Source organism: Pteronotus mesoamericanus, unplaced genomic scaffold, assembly GCF_021234165.1.
Source record: "Pteronotus mesoamericanus isolate MK-2021 breed Mesoamerican mustached bat unplaced genomic scaffold, CSHL_Meso_final contig_90, whole genome shotgun sequence".
In the NCBI taxonomy this organism is placed as follows: domain Eukaryota; kingdom Metazoa; phylum Chordata; class Mammalia; order Chiroptera; family Mormoopidae; genus Pteronotus; species Pteronotus mesoamericanus.
This window is the reverse complement of record NW_026555277.1, coordinates 16,214,186-16,238,691: the sequence shown is the minus strand read 5'-3', so window position 1 is coordinate 16,238,691 and position 24,506 is coordinate 16,214,186. Positions and strand designations below refer to the sequence as shown.

The following is a 24,506-nucleotide window of genomic DNA, read 5'->3' as shown; positions in this document are numbered from 1 at the left end:
ATTCATTGTAAAGAAAATTAGAGCATTTTCAGCAAACATTCACACATTCCATTTGATTTCCTACCTTGAGCTTCAGTTGGTTTTGTCATCTACTAGAAATCATCTCCTTTCTTTCCCCTCTGTTTTTGTCTTTCCTCTGAGTTGTTCTTTAAATTTTTTAATGTCAGTGTGACTTTAGGCAGTTCATTTCACCTCTTTGACTCTCCGTTTCCTCCCTTCTAAAATGGGGAAAATAATTGTATTTACCTCAGAGAATGTGAGAGAGTATGGAATTTAACAATGTAAAAACAAACTGTCATTGAAAAAAATAAAAGTATACAAGCAGATAAAAGCCTTAAGATGTCTGATAACGAACATATCACCTCTTTTCTCTTGTTCCATTAGCTGATTAATAAAGGACCTTTTAATGGAATGGTTATTATTAATAGAGTGAGATGATATCTGAACATGATTGGGAGCCACTGAAGGCTTTTAAATGGGTGGGGGTGTGTGTGTGTGAGAATTTTGCAAGGCTGTTTTGCCTGCTTGCAATGCTCTCTCTTCTACTTGTGATTTCTCCTTCAGAGACTATGAGACATTTTATTCATACTACTAATAGAGGTTTTAATTTAATATGAGTACTTGATTGAAGTCGATCTCCCACACTGAAGAAGTCATCTGAAGACAGAGCAACTGCTCAGAAGGCAGCTGTGGCCATTCTGAGGGTTGCTGCTGTGTCTGCCTTGTGCAAGAAGGCAGGTGGAATCCAGAGGCAGTTAGAAGGTCTGTTCAACTGAGGGAAGACTGGGCAGGGCGGGCCTGAAGAGTAAAATTTCTAGGTAAAATGAGTGTGAGAAGCCTGTGATATATTTAGTAGGAGGTTGGATATTGGATTATGGAGCTTGAGAAAAGCCTTGGATTTAGTGACATTACTCTATATGGAGTACCTGAGGCTACGGGTGTGAATAATATTCTCAGTGAGAATATAATGTAATTAAGAGGGCCAGTCAACTTGATTGGAAAAGAGCATGCACACAGTTTTCTGTACTATTACCTCTGGATTATAAATCCACAGGACCAAGGGGCTAAGAAACAGTTTGGAACTCCCTGTGGCAATGAGCAGGTTGCCTTTGGGTGATGAGTTCTCCAACAATGTTAGAATAAGCTAATTTTTATTTCTTTCATTCCAAGAAAATTCAATTTCTTTGATCCCACTTGGAACTTAAGTCCCTAATCATTTAGTCAAGTTTTAATTTTAAAAAGGCCACTCTATTCTAAAGGGCAAAATGGCTGCTGGGGGTACAGCTGAGACAATGGCAGCCGTGCCTGGTCATGAAGACGGGGAGGCGGGTGTTGGTAGAGTTTGCCTCTGAGGGAGCCCGTGTTTCCCGCGGGTTCTTTTCTTAGTCAATGACAGGCAGGCAGGCTCAGGGTTGAGTTTGGCATGCATTCCACTGGCTGATTCTCAAATAAAGCAAACCATAGCTTTCTTGGGGGAGGCTACTATGCAAAATGGTTAAGGTTAGGGACTTTATCAGGCACAGAATTTGGAATCTGTTTCCTACTCTTTTAGCTATGACTTAACATCTCAAAAACTCAGTTTCTTCATCTACAGAACAGGGATGACCTATGCCGAATTCATGGTGTTGGTGTGTGGGTTACGTGAAAACGTCCGGAGAAGCATTGAATGTAGGGCCTGTCTGTAGGGGGCTGCTTTCAGTGGTATCGGTAACTGTAGCCCCGCGCGAGCTGGGGCCTGGGAAAGGCTGGAACAACGGTAAAGCTGGAGGCAGGCAAGACCCAATAATGACTCCGAGGGCCCCTGGGGGAAATCAGACTTAGAAGTGAATTACACTCTTTGAAGCATGCTTTGCTTCTCCTTCAAGCTCTGTTAATCTCATACCAGATAACCAGCTCAAGGCTGGGAAAGAAATGTACCAAACTCCTGGACCCTGACCCAAATCCCACCTGGCGCTATAATGTTTGCTCAACACGGATGTGAAGCAGTTCCGTGTGTTCCTGCCATTGTCATCTTTAAACAGTATCTATCCTCTGTAAGCTTAAGCTGCTGATATAATTAAATTACCTATACATCACTGTTGCCTTATCCCTCGCCTGCAATCCTCTCAATAAAAGCCATTGAACAAAGGCGCCCGGGTCATTCTGCACTAGAGGGAATCGCCATCCCCTTTTCTTGACAGACAGTTGGTGTCTGGAAGTACTTGCTCTTTCATCCGTGGTGAACGGGAGGATTCTGAGGGACGGAGTCCCCCACGCCCATTGTAGAGTTTGCTTACAGTAAGTGTTCGCCATCGTTGTTGTCATCATTGTCGTCGTCATCATCATCATCGTTATCACAATTTCTATTGCATTTTCTAATTATGGCTGGTATAGATGATCTGTATTATTTTTATTGATTAATTCATGCCTACCAAATTTATTCTTGAAAATAACAATTTTCTCCAGTATCTATCTGTTTTTTCTTTTTCTTTTTGTCTTATTATATCACATTAGCTAGAACTCCTTGTATAACATCAAATGGTAGTTATTATAGCAGGTGTCTTATTACTTCAATAGGACTGCTGAAGATTTATTATTAATTATGATATTTGCTGTAGGTCTTTGATAGATGTAACATCATTGCTAATTTTGTGAAGTTGCTCTATGTAAGCTAGAATAGGAGTTTGAATGACAGCATGTATGATATTTATTTCAAAGTCATAAATATGTTATTTCTTTAAAAAATGTCATATTAGTTGTATTGAGCTCCTGCCGCAGATACTAGGTAACTTGAAAAAAAAAAAAAGAACTGATTCCTAGTAATTTTTCTACAGGATTATGCTTCCCAGTAGATGCTCATTAAATATTGATGTTTGCATGATCATAGGTAGAAAGGCTATTATATATTGCTACTTGAATTAGCAAAGATTTCAAATACTTTTGTTAATAATAGATACAGGTTGATAAAAAATTAAAATACCTAGCAAACAAAAATGTTGTTTAATATTCTTTGGCCAGATATTTTTGTGACAAGACTGGAAGCGTCTTATACGTGTAATGATAGTGCCTGCAGGTAGACTTCTACCTCTCCTTTATGAAACCCTTTACATGAAGTTGCAAGCTGGCTGAAATTTCCTAAATGAGAATAATTTATACCACCTGTCATATTCCTACTTATATAATCAGGCTAACTCTGTTTTCTGTGAGAAAAAGTTTTTCAATTATTTTTTAAAGACACTTTTTGAGATTAAGATTGTGTTTAACAATGCATTTAACCCCAGGATGTGGGCATGGGATACACTGAATCTTGATGGCCTTCTGCCGATGCCCCAGGAGAATCTGCCTTCAGAGAGGCACTCATGCCTATAATGAGTACCTAGGAGGAACTTCTCTCACCATATAATTTAGCATCTTGTTTTCTAGATGACTAAAGTCTGTAAGACACAGCACCCAGAAGCGTTTCATAGTCACGTAAGAAAAACGTCCGAGATCAACGAGATTTGGCACATTTAGTATGGTACGGCCCTAGACACATGTAAGCAAAACTTAAGCACAATTTTCATGTTGATTAATTGAACTTAGAGATCTGTTAGAGACATCTAAGAATTAGATGAAAACTTGAGTAGACATATGGGGCTTTCCTGTAGTCTCAAAAATGCCTTTTAAAATCAATCTGAATGGTACAGCAGACTTCTATTTCCATGAGGTTGGTAACGTATTAGTAACGGCACTTTGTTTCTGAGTCTCTTGTGTTTTTTGTACCACTCATAGTAAATGTGTACTAAGGGCCTGAGAGCCACATTGTAACCCCTGACCTCCCCCAGGGCCAGATGTGTAGTCCCTGTAGACAGTGTCTTCCCCGTGGATGGCCTCAGCAAATACTTGTAGAATAAATATGCTCAACAGTCCTTGTTGCTAAACCAGCACAAACACTGTAGAATGAGTAGGAAGAAGTCTTTTCTGTGAGCATAGAGAGATATCCTTCAATTAAAATTCTTTCTCCCGAGGTCTCTTCATTTTCAATTTAGTAAAATTGCACTGGGCTGCTAAGTATTATGTTCATTGTGCAGGCACCTAAAGGGATTAAGACATGGCCCTGTCTTCCAAGAAGCTTTAACTATGGAGGAGACAGATTGCCAGTAAGTAGAGATGCGTCCCTTGCCTCTGTTTTTGACTTCCAGCACTCCTCCTGCAATGTCTGTTCATTTTCCTTCTTTCTAATGTATCCAATCTGCCTCTGGCCTCGGTATGTGTATGGTGTCGATGGCAGATCCTCACTCGGGGATGGAAAGGCCTGCCTGATCTCTGCCCAAGGTTTCTCATGTTCAGCATTTTCTTTATTTTTGCTTTAGTAAATTTAGTTTGGTCAAATACTGTATATTTAGAAGGTGGTAAAACTATAGACTTAGTGATAATAGCTGTCGTCATAGTTAATGCTTATACAGTTTTCACTCTATAAAGGCTCTTAGGCACTCTATGTGCATTTTTTTCTTTAATTCTCACAATCACCTTATGAAGAAGGTAGAGCATTTGTACACCTCTCCAACATCCACTTTATTCCTCACCAACTGTGTGCCAAAGACAAGTACTTGGTAGAGTAAGGGTACACTGACCAAAAAATGCAGAACCCTAAGCCCCTGCCCTCATGAATTTTACGTTCTCTCATTCTCCTGAAGCCAGCTTTACCTGTGGATTCACATCCATGTGCTGAGAAATTTCACCTTGTAGCTTCTCAGTAGAGGTAGAAGGTTAGGTGCCCCTGCCAGCTGCTGTTGACAGCCAAGGTGAGGAGCCCCTTGTCCTCAGTGGGTGGGGGCATCAGTTCTGCTCTCACGTATTCTCACGATGGGGTGAGCTCAGTGCTGGGCTGACCCACTAGGTCTTCTCTGACACTGCCCCAGCGGGGAGATGGAGGGACACCCTGTCACTGACAGGTTGGGGTGGAAGTCCAGGCTCCCCCTGCGGTCCTCACTGGCACCTGGAGTGGGAGGACTCTGAGTGGCCTTGTTACAGACCCGTGTGGGGGGAAGTCCCGCCTCGCTACTTAGCTCTGAAACTACTCTGGGGAGGGTGCAGGGGCACGGCCTTACAGCTCCTCCTCAAAACTCTGTACGCTTGGCATTTGCTAACGTGGATGAAGATTGCACTGTGTTTTTTATCTGTGCTGTTTGGGTCGAGCTGCTGTTGTCTAAAAGTTTTGTCTTGTCAGACTGCTTCTTTCTTTTCTTGGCCATAAAGAGCAGGGGTTTTTTTTGGTTTGTTTGTTTGTTTGTTTGTTTTTGTCAGCACCTGTTGGTGTTTCAGAGTTGCCAGTTTCTACAGATCCAAGCTAGGAGTATATGGGGCCAAAAGAAAACCCAGAGAATTTCCTACTATATTGTTCTTCAGGATCTGAGGTCTCTACCTGGTCTGCTTTCTCCTTTCCACTTTTCAGAATCATCCTCCATTCATTTTATGTATAATGTTCAGAGTTTTTAGTTGTACTTACTGGGAGGAATAGAGGAAATATATTACTCCATTACACCAGAAGTAGAAGTTCTAGAATGCTTCTTTTAAAATGCATCTAATTTATGGATTCATGTTGACTTTAAAATGGAGTAAATATGAATATTGTAATTATGAGGATTCATATTTTGACATAAACAATTAGCATCTATAATGCAACAATAGGCACTTTTAGTACAATACACATGATCAAATTAGAGCTTCTTTTAGCTATCAAGGATGTGACAGATTGAAATCCAACATTTTATTTCAAATTGTAAATGATCACTTGTCCATGAAAAATTACTAACATCTATTTTTCCATAAGCACCATTTTGTTTTGGATGCAATTATTGCTTTTGGAATAACATTGAATATGAAACATTGAAGTAGATGTTGAGTATGAGAAGTGCTCTTCTGTTTCAAATAAACTATGATTTTAATGTCTACAGTGAAGAACACTCGTATCTGTAATAAAGGAGGGAAAAAGGCAGTGTAAAAAATATTAAGCATTTTCTCACTCTCACTTGAAATGACTAAAAATTAATTTAACAGATCATGAATTAGTACATCTTAATCAGATTTGCTCCTGAATTAAAGTGGCTACATTTTTTTAGAATAAAATATGTTTAGAAGCCATCATTTAAAAAATACTTATGTTCCTGTAAAGATTATTCTAGGAAAAGGGCCACATATACAGAAAAGAAAACAAAAATGCATTCGTTCAAGTAAAAATGGTACAAGGATTGATTTGAAATATTTCTGTTTGATACTGAAGTCAAATTTTTCTGAATCAAATGAATAGTTCTGAAATTTGGTCACAGCTTACACAGTATTTTTCTAGGATTTAAGTCAAAGAAATTAACTGTTGAGCTGAAAAAAAGATAAAAAACGTTGAATGTTGCCTTACTTTCTGGAGAATGAATAGGGAAGTTAATTTTCCTTCCATGTCTACTCAGATGAGTCATCTGTTTTTATTTTATTCTCTCTTTAGAATATGTGAGATTTTATGGCTCACTTTTAGTGTGGCTACTTATAACTCATAGTCTGCCCTGTGTTATCCTTATATGTAGTTAGATTCTGTTGTATATGCCAACCCCCCTCAAGTTAGTTTTTGATCATTCTCTTTTTTCATAAAATAAATTATTAAAATATATGTGGACATTGAGCTATGAATACTATCCAGCAATCTCCAAAACTATATACCTGATTATTTATTGAGCTACTCTTTATATTATCAATACATCAATATTAGAAAATAATAAACTCATAATTTTCAGGAATAAAACAATTTTTTGTTACTAAAACTAGTTTTCATGACAGATATTTTTTCTGTATCCTTCATTTCAGTTTAACCTGTCAGCCTACCATTTTGTGTCATTTAAAACCATAATATTAATAATCTGTAATTTTATTTTTTATGTCTAATGATGTAAACATCTTCTGATTTCTAATATTCAGTCCACAATGACTTATTATAAATATAATATTTATAATATTAAATATATATAAAAAGGCTTTTTTCCCCACTTTCCTTAAATAATGCTTCTAGAGAATAAGTGTATTTGCAGCCTGAAATTAAAGATTTGGGATTTACAAAGGATTATAGGGAGTTTGTCACTTAGATAGACTGATAGGTAATCGCATTTCATTTGATTTAAGAATCTCTAAGTCCCTAACTGAAAAGGGAACTGCAACACTCTGGACCCTGTTATCCTTGATAAACCTACAGAGCACAGAATACTAAGTATTCTTTTTCTGGGAAATAGATGATCACTTGCAGAAAATTGTTGTTGCTTCAAAATATATTTTTTTGATGCCTCTCTTTAAGAGGAAGAGAGTTAATTTCTTCTTCCTTGAGTGAGAGTTGGTGACTGACTGGCTTTTAACAAATAGAATATGATGGGGCTGATTGTGAGTGACATCTGAGAATAGATCATGAAAGGCATTCTCATTACCTTGCTTTCTTTCTGGAATCACTCTCTGTGGGAAGCCAGTTGACACGTAGGGACACTCAAGCACCCATATAGAGACAACTGTGTGGTGAGGAACCCTACCACATGTTTCTCATAAGAAGAGACTGAGCCAGAACCACCCAGCTAAACCTCTTGAAGTTGTGAGATAATTAATGCTTGTTGTTTTAAGCCACAAAGTTTTGGGTTAATTTGCCATACAGCCATAGATGACAAATACATATTTTTCCTGCCTTAAAGTTCTGTTCCTCTGGAATCACTCTTGGTACAAAATAAATTGCATCATGTTAGATAGAAGCATGACTTTGTTATCGAATGTTTTGGAAACTAAGTGGTTTAAAGAGATCTATATGGTGCCAGGTTGACAGAGGTGGATTCTGGTGGCTTTGTGATGTGTAAACTTGGCAGTGTTAGGCTATATTTTCCAGAATCCCCTTTGCTTTATGTTTCTGGTTAGGGTGAGCCACAAGAGACAATATTTCATGAGCATTGGAGGGCAAAGACGAAGGGGCAACTGTTTTGTTTTCTTACACTCAGAAGGCCAAGGCTGGCACTTTCATATCTCGCACAGTTGATTCCTTATCTGCGGGCTCCTCTCATTAGAGAGGGGCCGGAGGCAGACCTGCAACTCTCTCCTCTTCCCTGGGTCTTCCTTTAACTTCTCTGATTCCTGGGCCAAGTGCAGGTATAGGCCTATGATGATCCTAAAGATGTTGAGTGATTTGCCCAAGGTTTCACAGTAATTTTTCAGTAGAGCTAAATTTAGTCTTCTAGTCCATTCTCTTTCTGTGTGCTATAACCGACATATTGCAAGAGAATTAATAAAATATTGGGTCTCCATAATATTCTAGGAAATTTCCAATCTGTTTATTATTTTTCTAATTATAGTACATTTAATATAATTACCTAGTTATGTTAAAATTTTCTAGTATGGGATTGTTTTTTGTTTTTTCTTTAGGCAAATAGGTAAAAGTCAGATTATCCTAAAATCTTATTCACTGTTGGATTTTGAATTTTGATTCAAATAAAGGACTACTTCAGATTGATATCAAAACTTTAATTTTCAATTATAGTAGAAGGTAAAATCACTCAACTGTACATCATGGTTTTAAAAAATATTATGACAATGTTTTTCACTGTTTATGTTTTGTTTATTTCTGCAGCTGGATTCTGATGGCACCATTACCATAGAAGAGCAGATTGTCCTTGTGCTGAGAGCTAAAGTACAGTGTGAGCTCAATATCACCGCTCAGCTCCAGGAAGGAGGTAACGATCCTGAGTAAATTGTGTCCGTCTTGTGCCCATCCTCCAGTATGCACCAAGATTGCCAATTTTCCTCCTTATTTAGTATTAGGAGACCCTCAATAGTCATTTCATTTCCATGTGGCCAGGGCGTGTGGAAAGAAGGCTCTTTCCATCTCTTTAACCCATTAGCTTTTCTCTCCCTCTGGGAGGAGTAACTTGCTTGATTTGTGAGTTTGGAAGAGCAGCTGTACATACTAGCCTGTGCCCCTTTGGCCTCTCTTTGGGATCAGTCTGCTTGCAGAGAACACGCATGTTGGCTTGCTTATCCATGACCATGCAGTAAGCTTGGAGGGGTAGGCTCTGTCTTTGTGTGTATGGCCTGCAATTTTTTGTAGTATCTAAAATCCAGAGGAGCAAATAAGCAAGCCCATTTATATGTACCTAGGCCATGTTCTCCAAAAGACTTTTTTCTTAAAGTGATTATTTGATCTTCATCTGTCTGACTCCTTATGTAGTTAGTTAAATAGTTGCAAATTCATCTGAGCGGACAACTTCTATTTACTATTTACTCCCTAAATTCTCAGTAATCTGAATGCAGCAGATAATGTCCTTAAAGCCATGTCCTGTAATAAAATATGTAGTTTGATATCTGTTTCCTTCTAGTCTCCAGATATTAAAAAAGTTTTGTGTTTGAGTTCTCTCGGTTGTTATCAAAGAATGTGGTCTGCAGGATACTGATTTTTAAGAATGTGTTGTAACTGCTGGGATTATACCCGAAGAATCCTGAAGCTCCAATTAAAAAAAACCTGTGCACCCCTATGTTCATAGCAGTGTTATTTACAATTGCCAAGTGCTGGAAACGGCCTGTGTGCCCATCAGTAAATTAGTGGATCAAAAAACTGTGGTTCATTTATACAATGGAATACTATGCAGCAGAAAGAAAGAGGAGCTCTTACCTTTCATGACAGGGTGGATAGAACTGGAGAGCATTATGCTAAGTGAAATAAGCCAGGCGGTGAAAGAAAAAGACCATATGATCTCACCTCTAAGTGGAACCTAATCAGCAAAACAAACGAGCAAAATAGAACTAGAGACATAAAAATAAGGAACAAACTGACAGTGACCAGAGGGGACGGGGGAGGGAGATAATGGGAGAAAGAAGGGGAAGGGGCGAGTCCAGGAACAGGAACAGAGGTCTCATAGGTGTGGACAATGCGGTGGGGACTGACTGTGGGGGGGAGGGGTGGGCAGGGGAGAGCAACAGGGAAAATGGTGGGACAACTGTAACTGAACAACAATTAAAAAAATAAGAATATATTGTGAAAAATGGCTTATAGTGTGGTCAATTTTAATAAATGTTCCATGTGGTCTTCAAAGGAGTGTGATTCTCTGAGTATATTGTTTTACAGTGTCTCCTAGGTTAAGGTTATTGGTTGTATTGTTCGTGTATTCTGTATCTGTAATGATTTTCATCTGCTTGACCTATTCTCATCTGAGGTTTATATCTTAAAATCTCCCACTCTGATGGTGGATTTTTTGCTTCATATATTTTGAAAATATTAGGCATATACAAGTCCAGTTACATTAATTGTGTTTATTAATATATAGTACCTGAATTTAATTCTACTATTTAATTAATCTTATTTGGGTTTTTCATTTCACCATCTTTTTCCTCCTTCCACTACTCACCCCACCTTCTTTTGGCTTCTTTTGAATTGAGACTTTTTTTTCTTGTTTCATCCTTCCTCCCCCTATTAGTTTTTAAGATATATATATATATATATATATATATATATATATATATATATATACATTTAATTCTTTTAGCGATTAACCTAGAAAAGCCACAAATGCAGTGCTTGTTGACCCGATGGAATAATTTCTGGCCTCGGAGTTATTGTTATCATTTACAGCCAGCTAAGTCATGTTTTAAGAAGGTTTTTATATTAACTTAGCCTTTGTTGGTATCTTGTACTGGAAAGTGGCTGTCTGAATGGCCAGACTAATAGTATCAAAAAGGGGGATCGCCCATGCTACCTCCAAAGAACATGGAAGGAGCACCACACTAAGAGGAAGTTATGAGGATTATTATCTATGGAGGCCTGAATGAACTATTTTCTATGATGTCTCAGGAAATTTTGAGCTGAAAGATATCTTAGGGATTACTTAGTCCAACATTATCTTCTTCAGTGTCCTTTTAACATTTATCAAATATGTTATGTGTCCACAATGCGTTGCTTCTGCACTAAGCACTGGAAAAAATGCATCAGATTCTGTCCTTGCCCCATGGAGATAATGATGTAGTTAGGGAGACTGATACTGTTCAGCATGGTGTTATTGATAACAGAGGCATCCTAACTATGTAAAAGGCAGCTTCATTCATTGGGGAGGGATCAGAGGAATGAGATGTGTAGAGGAGGCAGTAAAAGATATTCCCAGCAGAGGGAGTAGCAGGGGTGAAGGCAAGCACACATGATTCAGCACTCACCACAGAGTCACATGTAAAAAGAGTAAATGGTCTGGATGTAAACTTATATAACATATAAAGATGTGAAAGTATGAAACAAGGTGATAGGGAAGTATTAAAGGAGAAAAGACACTTTCTTTGAGATCTTTCTCCATATAAATAGGATTGAATTAAATCTGGTCAAATTTTGGTCTACTTGTCAATAAAAAATGTGTAATTATATGTAAATTAACTCTAAATTTTTCCCCTTAGTATGTAAAAAAGTAGAATGACCTTTTGAATTTACTAGCTAATTTAAGAAATTTTTATTTTCAATTTTTTCTAAAATCAAGAGATGCATATTAAAATATTTAGCAGTAAAGTGTTATGCTATCTGCAATTTAATTTAAATACCACCACAAAAAATAATCATGAAATAATATGGCAAAATATCAACAAGTGTCAATTCTAGATGATGAATATAACATATTCTTTGTTTTGTTTATGAAAACAATTTGTAACAAAAATTTTTCTACGTGTCTCTGAAAGGAGAAAAGGAAATGTAAATGCAAGTACCTAGTCATAAAACTATTCAAGTATTTAAGAACACAAACCAAAATATTATTGATCCTGGGTCCACTCACAAACAAATGGTTACATTGTGTTACAGGTAATTGTAGAACTAATAGGAGACTAAGTTAGAGTCTTTAAATTTTAGATTTTTCTGTGAAAAATATGGATTAACAAACTTCGCTGATATTTAGTTTGTCCTGGCATATACAAAAGATAACAGGAAATGTAATTAATGGTATTAATTTATAAAGGGAGATTTGATAGTCATCAGGCAATTAATTAGTTTCTTACTAAATAATGAAAGTATTTACTCACATGAGAGGTGAGATCATTATCAAAGAGTAGATGTTAATTAAGATCCCTGTATTACCAGCGTGGTCATGGCTTCCTCAGGCTTTTCAGCCTTTTGGGAATATTTATCATTCTTTTTGTCAAACAGCCACCAGAGAGATGAACATGGTCTGTAGAACCTTATTTTGGGGAGTATTGGTGTTCTGAATTTTGGGAGCTATGTTTGTGTGTAGGAGTGGTATCCTGCAGGGAACTAGAACTCTGCCCTTTTACAGACATGAAGAAAAATAGCTGTTTAAAGACCATATAACTATAGAACAAACTGGTCAGTAGATTTTAGTCTTATATGAAGACCTTATTTCATCATGTGACTAACTCCTGCGAGAACATCTCACATGACGTTGCTGCATACATTTTGGAGGGACAACTAGTTACAAAAACACAGAATGTGCGTTCCGCTTCAATTTATATAGATTGCACAGTACTTATCTGCCTGGTAAAGGATTAGATGGCATAGATAAACAAGGACTCATGGCTTGTTAAAGACCAAGAAATGGATGGGAAGCCCTATGGAAAACTATGAAGATAGAGGAGAGTGTCTAGCACAAAGTTGGTGGGAGAGATTGATTCATTACACTCTGCTTAAAGAAGAAAGAAAACAAGCAGACCAAAAGCAGGTGATGGTGGAGGGAGGCAGCTGACTGTGCCCGAGAAACAGGAGCCAGCGGGAAGCGTTCCTGGTTGTTTGTGGTAGGTGAAGCCCAGGCTTTCATTCTGTGAACAAAGTGTGGCTGTTTCCTGGAATAGGTTCTTTTCTATAAGAACAGTGTGGTAAGGGAAGACATTTTCTTCTTTTCTTTTCTTTTCCTTTTTATTGCTTCAGCAATTCACAAAGCGAATCAAGTATTGGTTTCTGTGTGATAAGGTGGACACTAAGAAGTTAATTTCAGATTTATGTTGAATTCTTTTTTGTAGAGATCAGCTCTTGTGTGGGGTTCTGTTATGCTGACTATTCAAAACTGAACAACTTGACGTCATGAGCATTAGTGAGAACAAGAAAACCTCAGCTACAGTTAGTGTAATTGGTAACTAAAAAATCAAGAGAGATTTAATGGGTAATACCTTTACTAACAAAATAATGACCTCTGCCCAAAGATGTCGACACCCTAATATCTGGTGTTATACTTGAGTATGTCCTGTTACATGAAAAAGGGACATCGCAGATGGAATTAAGGTTATGGGACGTAAAAGAGGTAGATTATCCTGGACTATTTGGATGGGCCCAATGTAATCACACTCCTTAAAAGTGGCAGAGGAAGGCAGAAGAGTCACAGAAGAGGAGTGAAGGAGACTCGAAATGCGACAAAGGGGTCTTGAGCTAAAAAATGCAAGTAGCTTCCAGGAATTGGGAACAGCACTTAGCTGACAGCCAGCAAGGAAGTGGAGAACTCAGTCTACAGCTGCAGGGAACTAAATTCTGGAACAACTGGAACGAGTAAGGAGTCAAGTTCTCTGTCAGAGCCTCCAGAAAGGAATGCAGCCCTGCGCAGACCATGATTTTGGCCTTGTGAGTCTATAAGCAGAGATCCAGCCAAGCTTGCTGGACTTCTGACTGACAGAATAAGTGAGACAATAAATGGTGGTAGTTTGTGAGGTCGTACTAGAAAATAAAAACAGCACTCATTAAGAGTGGTCTCTTTTGGAGAAGCTGGGGTATAACATGGCTGATATGCTCCCTTCTTGGAAGGGCAATGCACAGCTGGTGGAGAGGAGTCCGGCAGAAGGGAGTGTTGGCACGGACTGAATGCTTGTTCAGCCCCTGTCAAGTGCCGGGTGGCTAAAGCATGAAACAAAACAGACAAAATTCCTCCCCCTCCGGGTGCTTCCACCTCATGGTTTAAGAAAACAATAATAAAATAACGCAATATTGGAAGGTAAAAAGTATAGCAGGAAATGTGATAACGAGTATGTCAGGATGTAATTTCACATGGGCAAAGTTTACTCAGAAGTTGAAGTTTTTCTGAGTAAAGATTTTTTGGGAAAAATCTGTAGGAGGTAAGGGAATGAGCCTCGAGGCTGTCTGAGGGAATGACACTGAGTTCACAGGAGAGAAAAGAGGCCTTTGGCCAGCGTTGAGGTCAAGGAGGTAATCGAGGGGAGAGGGCAGTTCTGTTGGGGCCTGCAGACATTGTAAAGACTTGGCTTTTGCCCAGAATGGATGGGAAGCCTTTGGACGATTCAGGGCTATTGTGTTCAGAATAAATTCAAGGATTTATTTCACTTGGCGTAATGCCCTCTAGATCCATCTTTGCTGTCACAAATGGTACGATTTCATTCTTCTTTATGGTTGAGTAATATTCCATTGTAGGCATGTACCACATATTTATCCAATCCTCTGTTGATGGACACCAAGGTTACTTCCATATCTTGGACATTATAAATAATGCTGCCATGAACATAGGAATGGGTGGATATATTTTTTGAAATAAGTCAGACAAAGACAAATACCATATGATTTCACTTATACATGGAATCTAAGAAACAAAATAAACAAACTGAACAGAAACAGACTCAGACACAGAGAACAAACTGATGGTTGCCAGATGGGAAGGGGATTTGGGGAAACTGGGTGGAAAAGATGAAGGGATTAAGTAGAAATTGGCAGTTACAAAATAGTCACGGGGTGTACATACAGCATTGGGAATATAGTCAATAATATTACAATAACTATGTATGGTGCTAGGTAGGTACTAGACTTATGGAGGGATCACTTTGTAAATTATATAACTGTCTAAACACCATTCTATACACCTGAAGCTAATATAGTACTGAATGTCAACTGTAATGTAAAAAAAAAAAAAGAATAACTGAAAGGAGAGCAACACAGAGTCAGGAAGACCAGCTGGAGGCTCTGTAGTAATTCAGGTTGCCAATGAGGGGTGCAGACCATGCTGGTGGCAGCGGAGGTTGTAAGAAGCTAGAGGGCCCAGGATGCATCTCAGGAGAGTACAGCTTATGAGGATTTTGAGTGAGATGAGTGCTAGACTCAAAGAAATTACTAAAATTATTGCTAAAAGGCAACCCCAAATCTTGGAACTTACCTGTAAAGTTCAACCTGTTTTGTTCATCATATATATATTTATTAAAATTTAAAAAATTAAAAAAAATTATTTATTTTTAGACAGAGGGGAAGGGAGGGAGAAAGAGAGGGAGAGAAACATTAATGTATGGGTGCCTCTTGTGCACTGCCCCTGCACCGGGGACCTGGCCCACAACCCGGGCACGTGCCCTGACTGGGAATTGAACTGGCAACCCTTTGGTTTGTAGGCCAGTGCTCAATCCATTGAGCCACACCAGCCAGAGCCATATATCATATTTTTAAACAGCAATTTTAAAATAAAACCTAGGGTACAAAATGTAGCTACAACTATGATAGCTGGAAGAATTTTACTGCAGAAGTTCTTCACAGTGAATCCTAATGTTTCTTATATATTAATTGTTACAACTCATTCATGTTGTAATCACTAAAATATTTTTAATTTATGCAAATCAAATATTCCTATCAATAGCCTTTTGATGAGGCTAAGTGGATGAATTTGGGGACATTTGCATCCTATCTACCTCATCTTAGTTTCCAAAACTAACAATTTGTTTTACATTTTGCTCCAGGCAGTGGCTTGAAATTCTGTATTTTGAATGAATTTACTCTCTGATCCCAACTGCATTTTTGTTTATTTGCTTTTATATTTCTTTTCTCATCAGAGGGAAATTGTTTTCCAGAATGGGATGGACTCATTTGTTGGCCCAGAGGAAAAGTGGGGAAAATATCGGCTGTCCCATGCCCTTCTTATATTTATGACTTCAATCATAAAGGTACTGGGTTTTTCTGAAATGGTTAATCTGGAACAGAAATTCACTTTTTTTTTAGTAATGTACTCTAAGAGACCTGAGCAATCTCACTGTTTTTCTTCATATCTTCATAGGCATTGCTTTCCGAAATTGTAACCCCAATGGAACATGGGATTTTATGCACAGTTTAAATAAAACCTGGGCTAATTATTCAGACTGCCTTCGCTTTCTTCAGCCGGATATCAGCATAGGAAAGGTGGTAATTTTGTATTTGTGAATCTCTAAGGGAAAGTAAAATAATGATTTTTAGGCAATTTTTGATTGTCAGCCATTAAATGTAAAACTCTTTTTATTATATAATACAAAGATCATAAAAGATAAAAGCAAGGTTGTGATATTTTTAGATACCTGGTTAAGGAAAGGTCTCTAGGACCTGGAATATTCTGGTATTTTTTTTTTAGGTTAGAGTTACCTGGCTGAGATATATACCTATATGCTTATAAATATGTGGGTGTTGTTGCATTACATTATGTTTACATTGCATTATATTATAAATAAAGATTTAAATAAGTAATCAGCAACATGATTCCTGATTTCTTTTGATTACCTGTAAATGGTTGCTTCTCATCTCATTCCACATTCTAGGAAAAGTATTTTAGAGATGTATTTTTCGTCTCTTAAGATTTGCCAGTAGTTGATTTCATTAGTATGTAAAAGGTTAGAGTTGTGAAATGACAGAGCAGGGGGCACCTTATAGGCCTTCCAGGATGATGCCTTAATTTTATACATGTAAGTCAACTCAGAACCAGAGATTAAGTGCTGGCCAAAGTGACACGGTCACCGATGGCAGGGCCTCACGTGGAGCTCTGATTTACAAGTTCCTCATCGGTGCTGTTTCTTGGATAGTAATGACATGTTAACTATGAACACTTCTAGGTGGTTACTTTTAAGATATACGTGGTGCTTCAAAGTCATGCTTAAACTCCTATTGCTCAGACCACATGAGTAAAGTGCATATGCACATAATGCCAGGAGTGAACATGGTAAATTGATGCATACATGATTTTTATGAGGACTCTGAGAGCAGTCATTATACATCAACTCTCCCAACGTTAGATATTTTTCTTTATACTTCGTGATATTTTAGGGGGTGAGGGAGAGGGTGAGAAATGGTGAGTTGAAGATTTCTTTGATTTTGCATTAATAATCAGAACTGTCTTAACTTTTTCCTTTTCTAACATAAAGCATTATCACCTAAATGAGCTCTTTAGTAAATTGCTGGAAGATCTTCAGTTTGTATTTCATTGTTGACAAACTTCTTAGATGAAATTAGTCAATATGAGATTGCCATATTCTCTACAATTAAACTAAAGCCAGCAGTGACAGTATAAAATGCTTAAAAATTATTTCAGTTCCACTGACACAAACATTCATAATATTTAGTATACTCTGATGAATTTATTTGTGCATTTAATGATGAGAAATGCAAGTCTTTCACAGGTTTTAATGGCCTTTAAATTTAAATAATGGTTTTAGGGGGGGAGGCAGAGACAAATGTATTTGAAAAAATAAATTAAAATAAAATAAAAAAAATCCTATTTAAAAAAAATTTAAAAAAAATAAAATAAAAAAAGAAAAAATAAATAATGGTTTTATTTACACTGAACTCTAATTTTATGAACATTTTTTGTGATTATGATGTATTCTAAGAATCAAGATAGCTAAGGTTGGACATACACCCAACGTATACACTATTTTATATAAAAATGATTTAAAACTTAACTGAAAAATTTGAAGAATTTTGTTAGCATAATTTTATTTTTTTAATTAAAAATATGAAGTGTTTCTATTGTTTACAGCCCTTAAACAATAGTTTGAAAAATATCCTCTAATAAGAAAACTGGATATTTCCTGAATTTTTTTTAATATTTTGGGGAAAAAATTGATATTACTTAATTATGAGATATTAATTATTAATGGTTATAAAGAAAAATTTTGTATAAGAAAAACAAAATTAAAAAAGCATGAGTTTGGAATACATGTAACATCTTTGCAGGGGAAATAAGATTGAGATTTTTTAAATATCCATTATTTTATTCTTTAAATAACTTCCATATCATTAACTTGACAAAATGAAGTGATTACTTTTAATAAAAAAGAAGGAAAAAAATCTTCTACTAGATTACAAGGTTATTAAATTCTTTAGAGTATAATATCTAAAACACTAGCACATTGTATAAATTACTATGTGATATATCTCTTGTCTAAAGGCTATGTGCATTTCTGGAAAGATATTTAGCAATATATATTTAAAAACTTCAAAGGGTTATATCCTTTGATCTTATAATCCTTCTGAGATTCAAGCATAAGGATTTGGAGTGGGGGGAACTAAATGGATTTATTGAACCACTAAGAAAAATGTTCATATCTCTCATATTAGCTGTGACCTCTGCAGGGTTAATAATTATTGTGGATATTGTGAAGAATTAAAATTTCCAGTGATGAACTAGTTAAATAAACTCTATTTTTTTTTTTTTTTTTTAAGGGTTTGTGACCTTGGGAAATTCTTTTCTTATACATTTAATTGAAAAAAAAAACCCCCATGTAATAAATGTATATAAATTGGGGATGAAGATGTTCAAAACAATAGGCAATGAATGATGCATAGAAATAGAATGAAAAGAAATACATGATATACTAACTGTTTCTTTTTGGTTGATGAGAATTTAGGAGCTTTCCCCCCTATTTAGTGTTTTACATATTGTTCAAACATTTTCTATCAAAAGTTTTAATGTTTTATTAACAGAAAATAATACGTAGTAAATGTTAAAAAAGGAACAAAAAGCGAAGTCTTCAGCTTCCAGTCAAAATGTAGGAAGGTTGTGAAAATAAGTGGAGTAACATGCAAAATCAGTAATTTGTAAAAAATGCATCAGTGAGGCATTTTAAGGACACCAAAAAATGAGAAGGAAGCAAACTCGAGAGGAGGGCAAGCCCTTTCTATGTGAGAAGAGACCCATCAGCAGTCGTCCCAGGTCTGCAGCAGAAGAGGAGCAATCAAGCCACAGAAAGGGATAAAAAGGATGGAACCAGACTTTCAAACCCGCTTCTAACAGACAAGCGGTGGCATAAGCTTAGAATTCTAAGGGCTGAGCCCTGCTCACAGTGAGTTATCACCCACCAGCCAATTGTTTCCCATGGGGCCTTCTCTGAGTGCCTGGAGGCAGAATGCCGAAGGCCAGGACAGAGCAGGTGGCCAAGAGAAATCCCCCAAGATGTGCATGGGGCCCTCACAGAGGGAAAGGCGGCAGTAAGCCGAAGGCATGGCGCAGAACAGAGGAGCTGAGAGACATGTTTTAAGGCACATGGAGCCCTCACTAAGTGCATGACTGTTGCAGCCCACAGGCCGGGGAAGGGCTGCAAATCCCCAAGATGCACAGATCTCATTGCGTGAAAGGCAGTAGCCTGATAAAATAGAGCTGAGAAAGATCGTTCCCAGGCCTGGTGGACTTCACCTAGCAGGGGTGTCCAACCTTTTGGCGTCTCTGGGCCACACTAGAGGAAGAAGAGTTGTCTTGGGCCATGCATTAAATACATAAACACTAACAAAAACTGATGAGCAAAAAAAAGGTTTTAAGTAAATTTAGGATTTTGAGTTGGGCTGCATTCATAGCCATCTTGGGCCACTTACAGCCTGCGGGGCTGCTGGTTGGACACCCCTGAAAGCAAGGCGGTGGCTCGTTGAAGACTAGGCAGGGTGGAGTGAGATCTTCGGAGATGCAGAAAGCCCAGGGAAGAGCTGGAGAGCAAAGTGAAACCCCTACCAACTTAAAAAGCTGATGGATGCTTCAAAACGCAGAAAGAGGTCTTCTGTGGCTTGGAGATGTGTCCAATAGACTAAAACACATATAAGGGTCTCCAGAGGCTGCTGGTGTTCAGATCCTGGGGTCTGCTGAAGGAGATGTTTTGATGTTGCTCTCAAAACCCACAACCAGGATAAAAGAATCATAAGAGACAATGCAAAACAAAAACTACAACAAAGGCCACCTCCAGTTTAAGAACAGAGTAGTCCAGCCACCCCCACCAAGAAGCCTGATGAAAGAAGTCTGTCCTTTGCAGGCTGTTAATATTATGTACATAGTTCCAACTATTCTTTTACCCCAATGCCTGGAATGTCATAAAAACTTGCAAGGCAGGGATCCGAAATCTAGAGTAAAAAAAACAATCCAGATGTTCAAATTTGCAGATGAGTACTTACTAACAATTGTTATAAATATGTCAGATGATTTAGTGAAAAAGGTGCATAAAACAGATGGGAAAATTAGCAATGAAAAAAGAACAAACTTGATAGTGCAACAGCTTAAATGGATTCTGAGGCCATTATTCTGAGTGAAAACAGCCATTCTGAAAAGGTCACGTACTGTATGTACGATTGCACTTACAGAACATTTATGAAATGGCAAAATTATAGAGATAGAAAATAGCATAATGGTGGTCAGGTGTTCGGGACGGTGGGGAGGAGCGGGGAAAGGGGCACGAAGGTCTTCGTAGGGAGAGAGTAGCTGTGTCTGGATTGCAGGGATGGTTATAAAAGTTTACATGTGTGTTAAAACGACATAAAACTATAAACACACAAATTGCACCAAGGTCAGATTCCTGATTTTGATGTTTTAGTATAATTATGTTGTGTATAACCACTGGACAATAGTGGGTGAGGGGTACATAGGACCTTTCTTACTATTTTTCCACTTCTTGTGACTTTATTATTTTAAAATAAAAAAATTAAAAAGGAACGAGTCATTGACTCACACAATATCATTGAGTTTCAAAACAGTGTGTTGACAAAAAGAGCATATATTATATAATTCTAAGAACTGTCAAGAAGTAAAGGAAATACGTGAACAAATTGAGCTAATTTGTGGTGCTGGAAGCAGGAACAGGAGTTAGCTGGGGGCAGGTGGTGGGTGGTTTTCTGACTTGTAAGGGGCCCAACGAATTTGGTTTGTCAAAACCCATCAAACACATTTAAAATTAGTACATTTTAGTTTATGTAAATTATAGCTCAATAAAAAAGTTAAGGAAGGCTAGATGTAATATTCCAAAAATGCCATATTCTTTTTACCACTTTCCTCTTAAAATAGTCCTGTAACATGTGTTTTGTTTACTCCCTATATCATATGTCAGATATTTAATTCCAATTAGTTAAAATGAACAGTACAAAAATATATGAAATAAAAACTACAACATTTAATTTGACTTCACTTAAGCAATAAGAAATGACAAATACCGCTGTAACATCTTTAACCATGACTTAAATTTAGGAAATAAAAGGAAGACCAGAAGAGTAGTCTACAGTATTATATGAACGTGATAACACATTGCCTCTCTCTGGTTTGGCAAAAGCATGATTGTTAAGTTTATCTACATTGACTGATTTGTTCAAACTTGCTTTTCTAATTAAATTTCTTCGCCTGCAGCAAGAATTCTTCGAACGCCTCTACATTCTGTACACTATCGGATATTCCATTTCCTTTGGTTCCCTGGCTGTGGCTATTCTCATCATTGGTTACTTCAAGTGAGTGATTCCTGTTCGTGTATTTATTCACAGAAGACACAGAGGTCTCACAATTTGTGTCCCCAAATATTTTTCCCAACATGAGTTTTTGAATTCAGCCTAGTGTTATTATATTACTTGACTTTGACAATTTACTTTTTTCATGAAAAAAAATTCAGAGTTTTGTTTGTTTAAAATCTTAAAAGCACTGCAACACCATTATGCCAATAGATTTGCATTGCAGTATATTTGTTTGCAAAGTGATGCAGATTAGAATTGAAGGAGTTACACAAATTTTCATTCATGATGTAAAGACTATGTCACTTTTCCCAAATGATTTTGGTGACATTGGACAGAAATTCATTTTCAATCTCCCAAATTATTTGATGTCACATGTCAAGAAATAGTATTTATTACATTTGTTGTGGGTTTTTTTATCTACTTACTTGCCCAAATTAATTCAACTTGATCTAAATCAACACCAACTTTTGATTACCAATAAGGAGATAAAACAGTAGACAACATATGTAGGCTCCATATGCTCATGATGCTTGCAGGTGGCCGTGACGCAAATGGCTGAGGAAACCATTAGTGCGCAGTTTGGGAGGTGCTGTGGTCCAGTCAGTGTACAGTGATTTGGGAGGGCAGAGGAAGGAGGTGAAGGAAGGCCTCCCAGATGAAGTGCAATCTCAAATAACATGAGTACAAATAAGATTTAACCAAAAGAGGGAACTGGTGAAGAGAGTTCCAAACCTAAGTTTAGATTTTTAAAAAAACATAGAATATTTGTGATCAGAGTTGTGGTGTAGGTAAGGGATGGGCACCGAGAGGGAGGTAAGCGGGGTTGAGAAGGTATTGAGACCTGTAGGTTATAAAGAATGGAAGGTAACCCTAAGAGCCAGGAGGAGCCACTGAAGGATTTTAAGCAAGGGAGTGACATGAAAGGGCACTTGCGCTGTGGAGTGTGAGCTGGTGGGAAGCAAGAAAGGAAGCCCGTTTGGGAGAGGCTGTAGAATAACCCAGGACAAAAGATGGTGGCCTGGTCTAGGGCAGTGGCACTGACGACTGGATAGAAATGGAAGGCTTTGAGGTGTATTAATTATGACAGCACAATGTTAAGAATTTAGTGCTAAATTATGTGTGGAAAAAGGAGTGAGGACATATTTAAAACACTAAAATCGAGAATTTAGAAGCTAACAGAAACTACAACTAGAAAAAAGATTTATATTTTATTTCCTATCACATTGTAATGATTTCTTTCTTGAAACATCTCATACCTAATTCCTGCTTTATTTATTTCCTTTGATTTATTACTATCTAATATACTACCTGCTTTACTTGTTGATTTTTTAAATTTTTTGTCTCTTTAGAATGTGAAGCAACATGTCTAGGCATTTATTTATTTATTTTTGTTTGCTCATTGTTGCATTTTCAGTAGCCACATTGTGTTTGATTGGTATAATGGGGGAAAGAAGGGGAAAGGTCAAGTCAGGGAACATGTATAAAGGACACATGGATAAAGACAACAGGGATGGGGGGAGGATTGAACATGCGAGGTGGGGGGTGAGTAGGGCAGGGGAGAGTAATGGGGGAAAATGGGGTCAACTGTAATTGAACAACAATACAAAATTTGTTGAATTAATAAATAAATGACTAGTTCTAATATTTCAACAACTTCTCCTAACACAATTACCCACATTGTAGTGGTACAGTTTATATTTCCAAAGTTTGTTCTTTATCGATTCACTAGATCATCTATTCAACAAGCATTTTTCTCTTCCATGTGATAGACCCTTCTTGGTATTGATGGAGGCCAAGTTATGTTGCACACCAGAAAAAGTAGTATACGCACCTTGAGAGAAACTGACCTATTACATCATTATAAAATAAAATAAAATAAAATAAAATATTGTTAGTACTGTAATACTAGTTTCTATTGTATGAAGGGCTTTGGGAACACCAAGGAGGTAGTCCAAAACTGACAAGATGATAAAAACTTCCCAGAACAACTGACATGTGAGCTGATATAGAATGAGAAGGAATTCAGCACATTCCAAAGGCTGGGAACAGAATGTACAAAAGTCAGATGTACAAAGAGCAGAGTACAGGGAGGGAACATCGAAGAGTACTACACAAGCGCAGCACTTGGTGTGTGGGGAGGGGTGGTCATATTGGAATGCCCAGGAAGAGGCGAGACTTTGTGGTCACTAGGTTTTGAGGTCCTTGTCAAGGGCTTTGAATTTCATCTTTTAAAAGCAGGTCACAGGGAGACAATGAAGTTTTAACTAGAAAGGTAACACAATCACAACTATGAGATTACAAAGGTGTTCCTCAAAATAGCCTTGTGAAATGGGCTTGGCGAGTATTATCCCATTTTAGAGACCAAGAAACTGAAGCTCGTTGTCCAAGGTCACAGGTGGTAAGTGGTCCAGCTGGAAAGAAAACCTTCATTTTCTGACTCCTAGCCAGTGGTCATTCCACTACACCAAGCTTAGCTGTGCTTATTCAGAATAATACACAAGTATTTAGGAGAAATGGAAAATTTCAGGAGGATATACATGACTAATAATTCTTTGATTTACATAAATGTTCATCATAGTATTTAACAGTGGATTCTTTATAATTATACGTAATTGCTCTACTATACAGAAAATATTACACAAGAATTTCAGAAACTCTTCTGTTTCACAAAACAAAAATCCCCTTTCTTAGGATAGCAAGTAGTGTTGAGTCTCTGAAAAATCAAAACCTGCTATATACAGTGATGGCACTATTCATAGGAAATAGTTGTTGTGCACACTTGATAACCTGTCTGGCCAAATCCTGCTTACCCGTGAGGACACTCCCAGTGAGGTCCATCTGAGAGGGCCGGCTGGGCACCATGGACATAAATATATGCTCCTGACATATTAACATGCAACACTTTCAGAATATCTAAATTTAGCTTATTTTTGTCTGACCTTCCCCTTCTATGCTATGCCATAGGAAAATAGGTTATTGAATTAAAATTTTTCTAACTCCCTTACACTTGGGTGCTTTGTCTTCTGGAAGAGAGGTAGTATTTGAAAGTTGAGTTTTCTCACAATCAAGCAATGGCAGAGCTGGGCCTTTT

The 24,506-nt window shown here is 37.4% G+C and overlaps 1 protein-coding gene across 1 annotated transcript in view; it reads left to right on the top strand.

The window, feature by feature from the left end:
* PTH2R (parathyroid hormone 2 receptor) overlaps positions 1 to 24,506 on the top strand; it is a 57,615-nt gene that overhangs the window by 5,140 nt on the left and 27,969 nt on the right. Inside the window, exons 2-5 of the mRNA XM_054586193.1 lie at positions 8,600 to 8,702; positions 15,754 to 15,864; positions 15,975 to 16,096; positions 21,318 to 21,415. Of these exons, the coding sequence (XP_054442168.1) occupies positions 8,600 to 8,702; positions 15,754 to 15,864; positions 15,975 to 16,096; positions 21,318 to 21,415 (434 nt within the window). The remainder of the gene's footprint in view (positions 1 to 8,599; positions 8,703 to 15,753; positions 15,865 to 15,974; positions 16,097 to 21,317; positions 21,416 to 24,506) is intronic.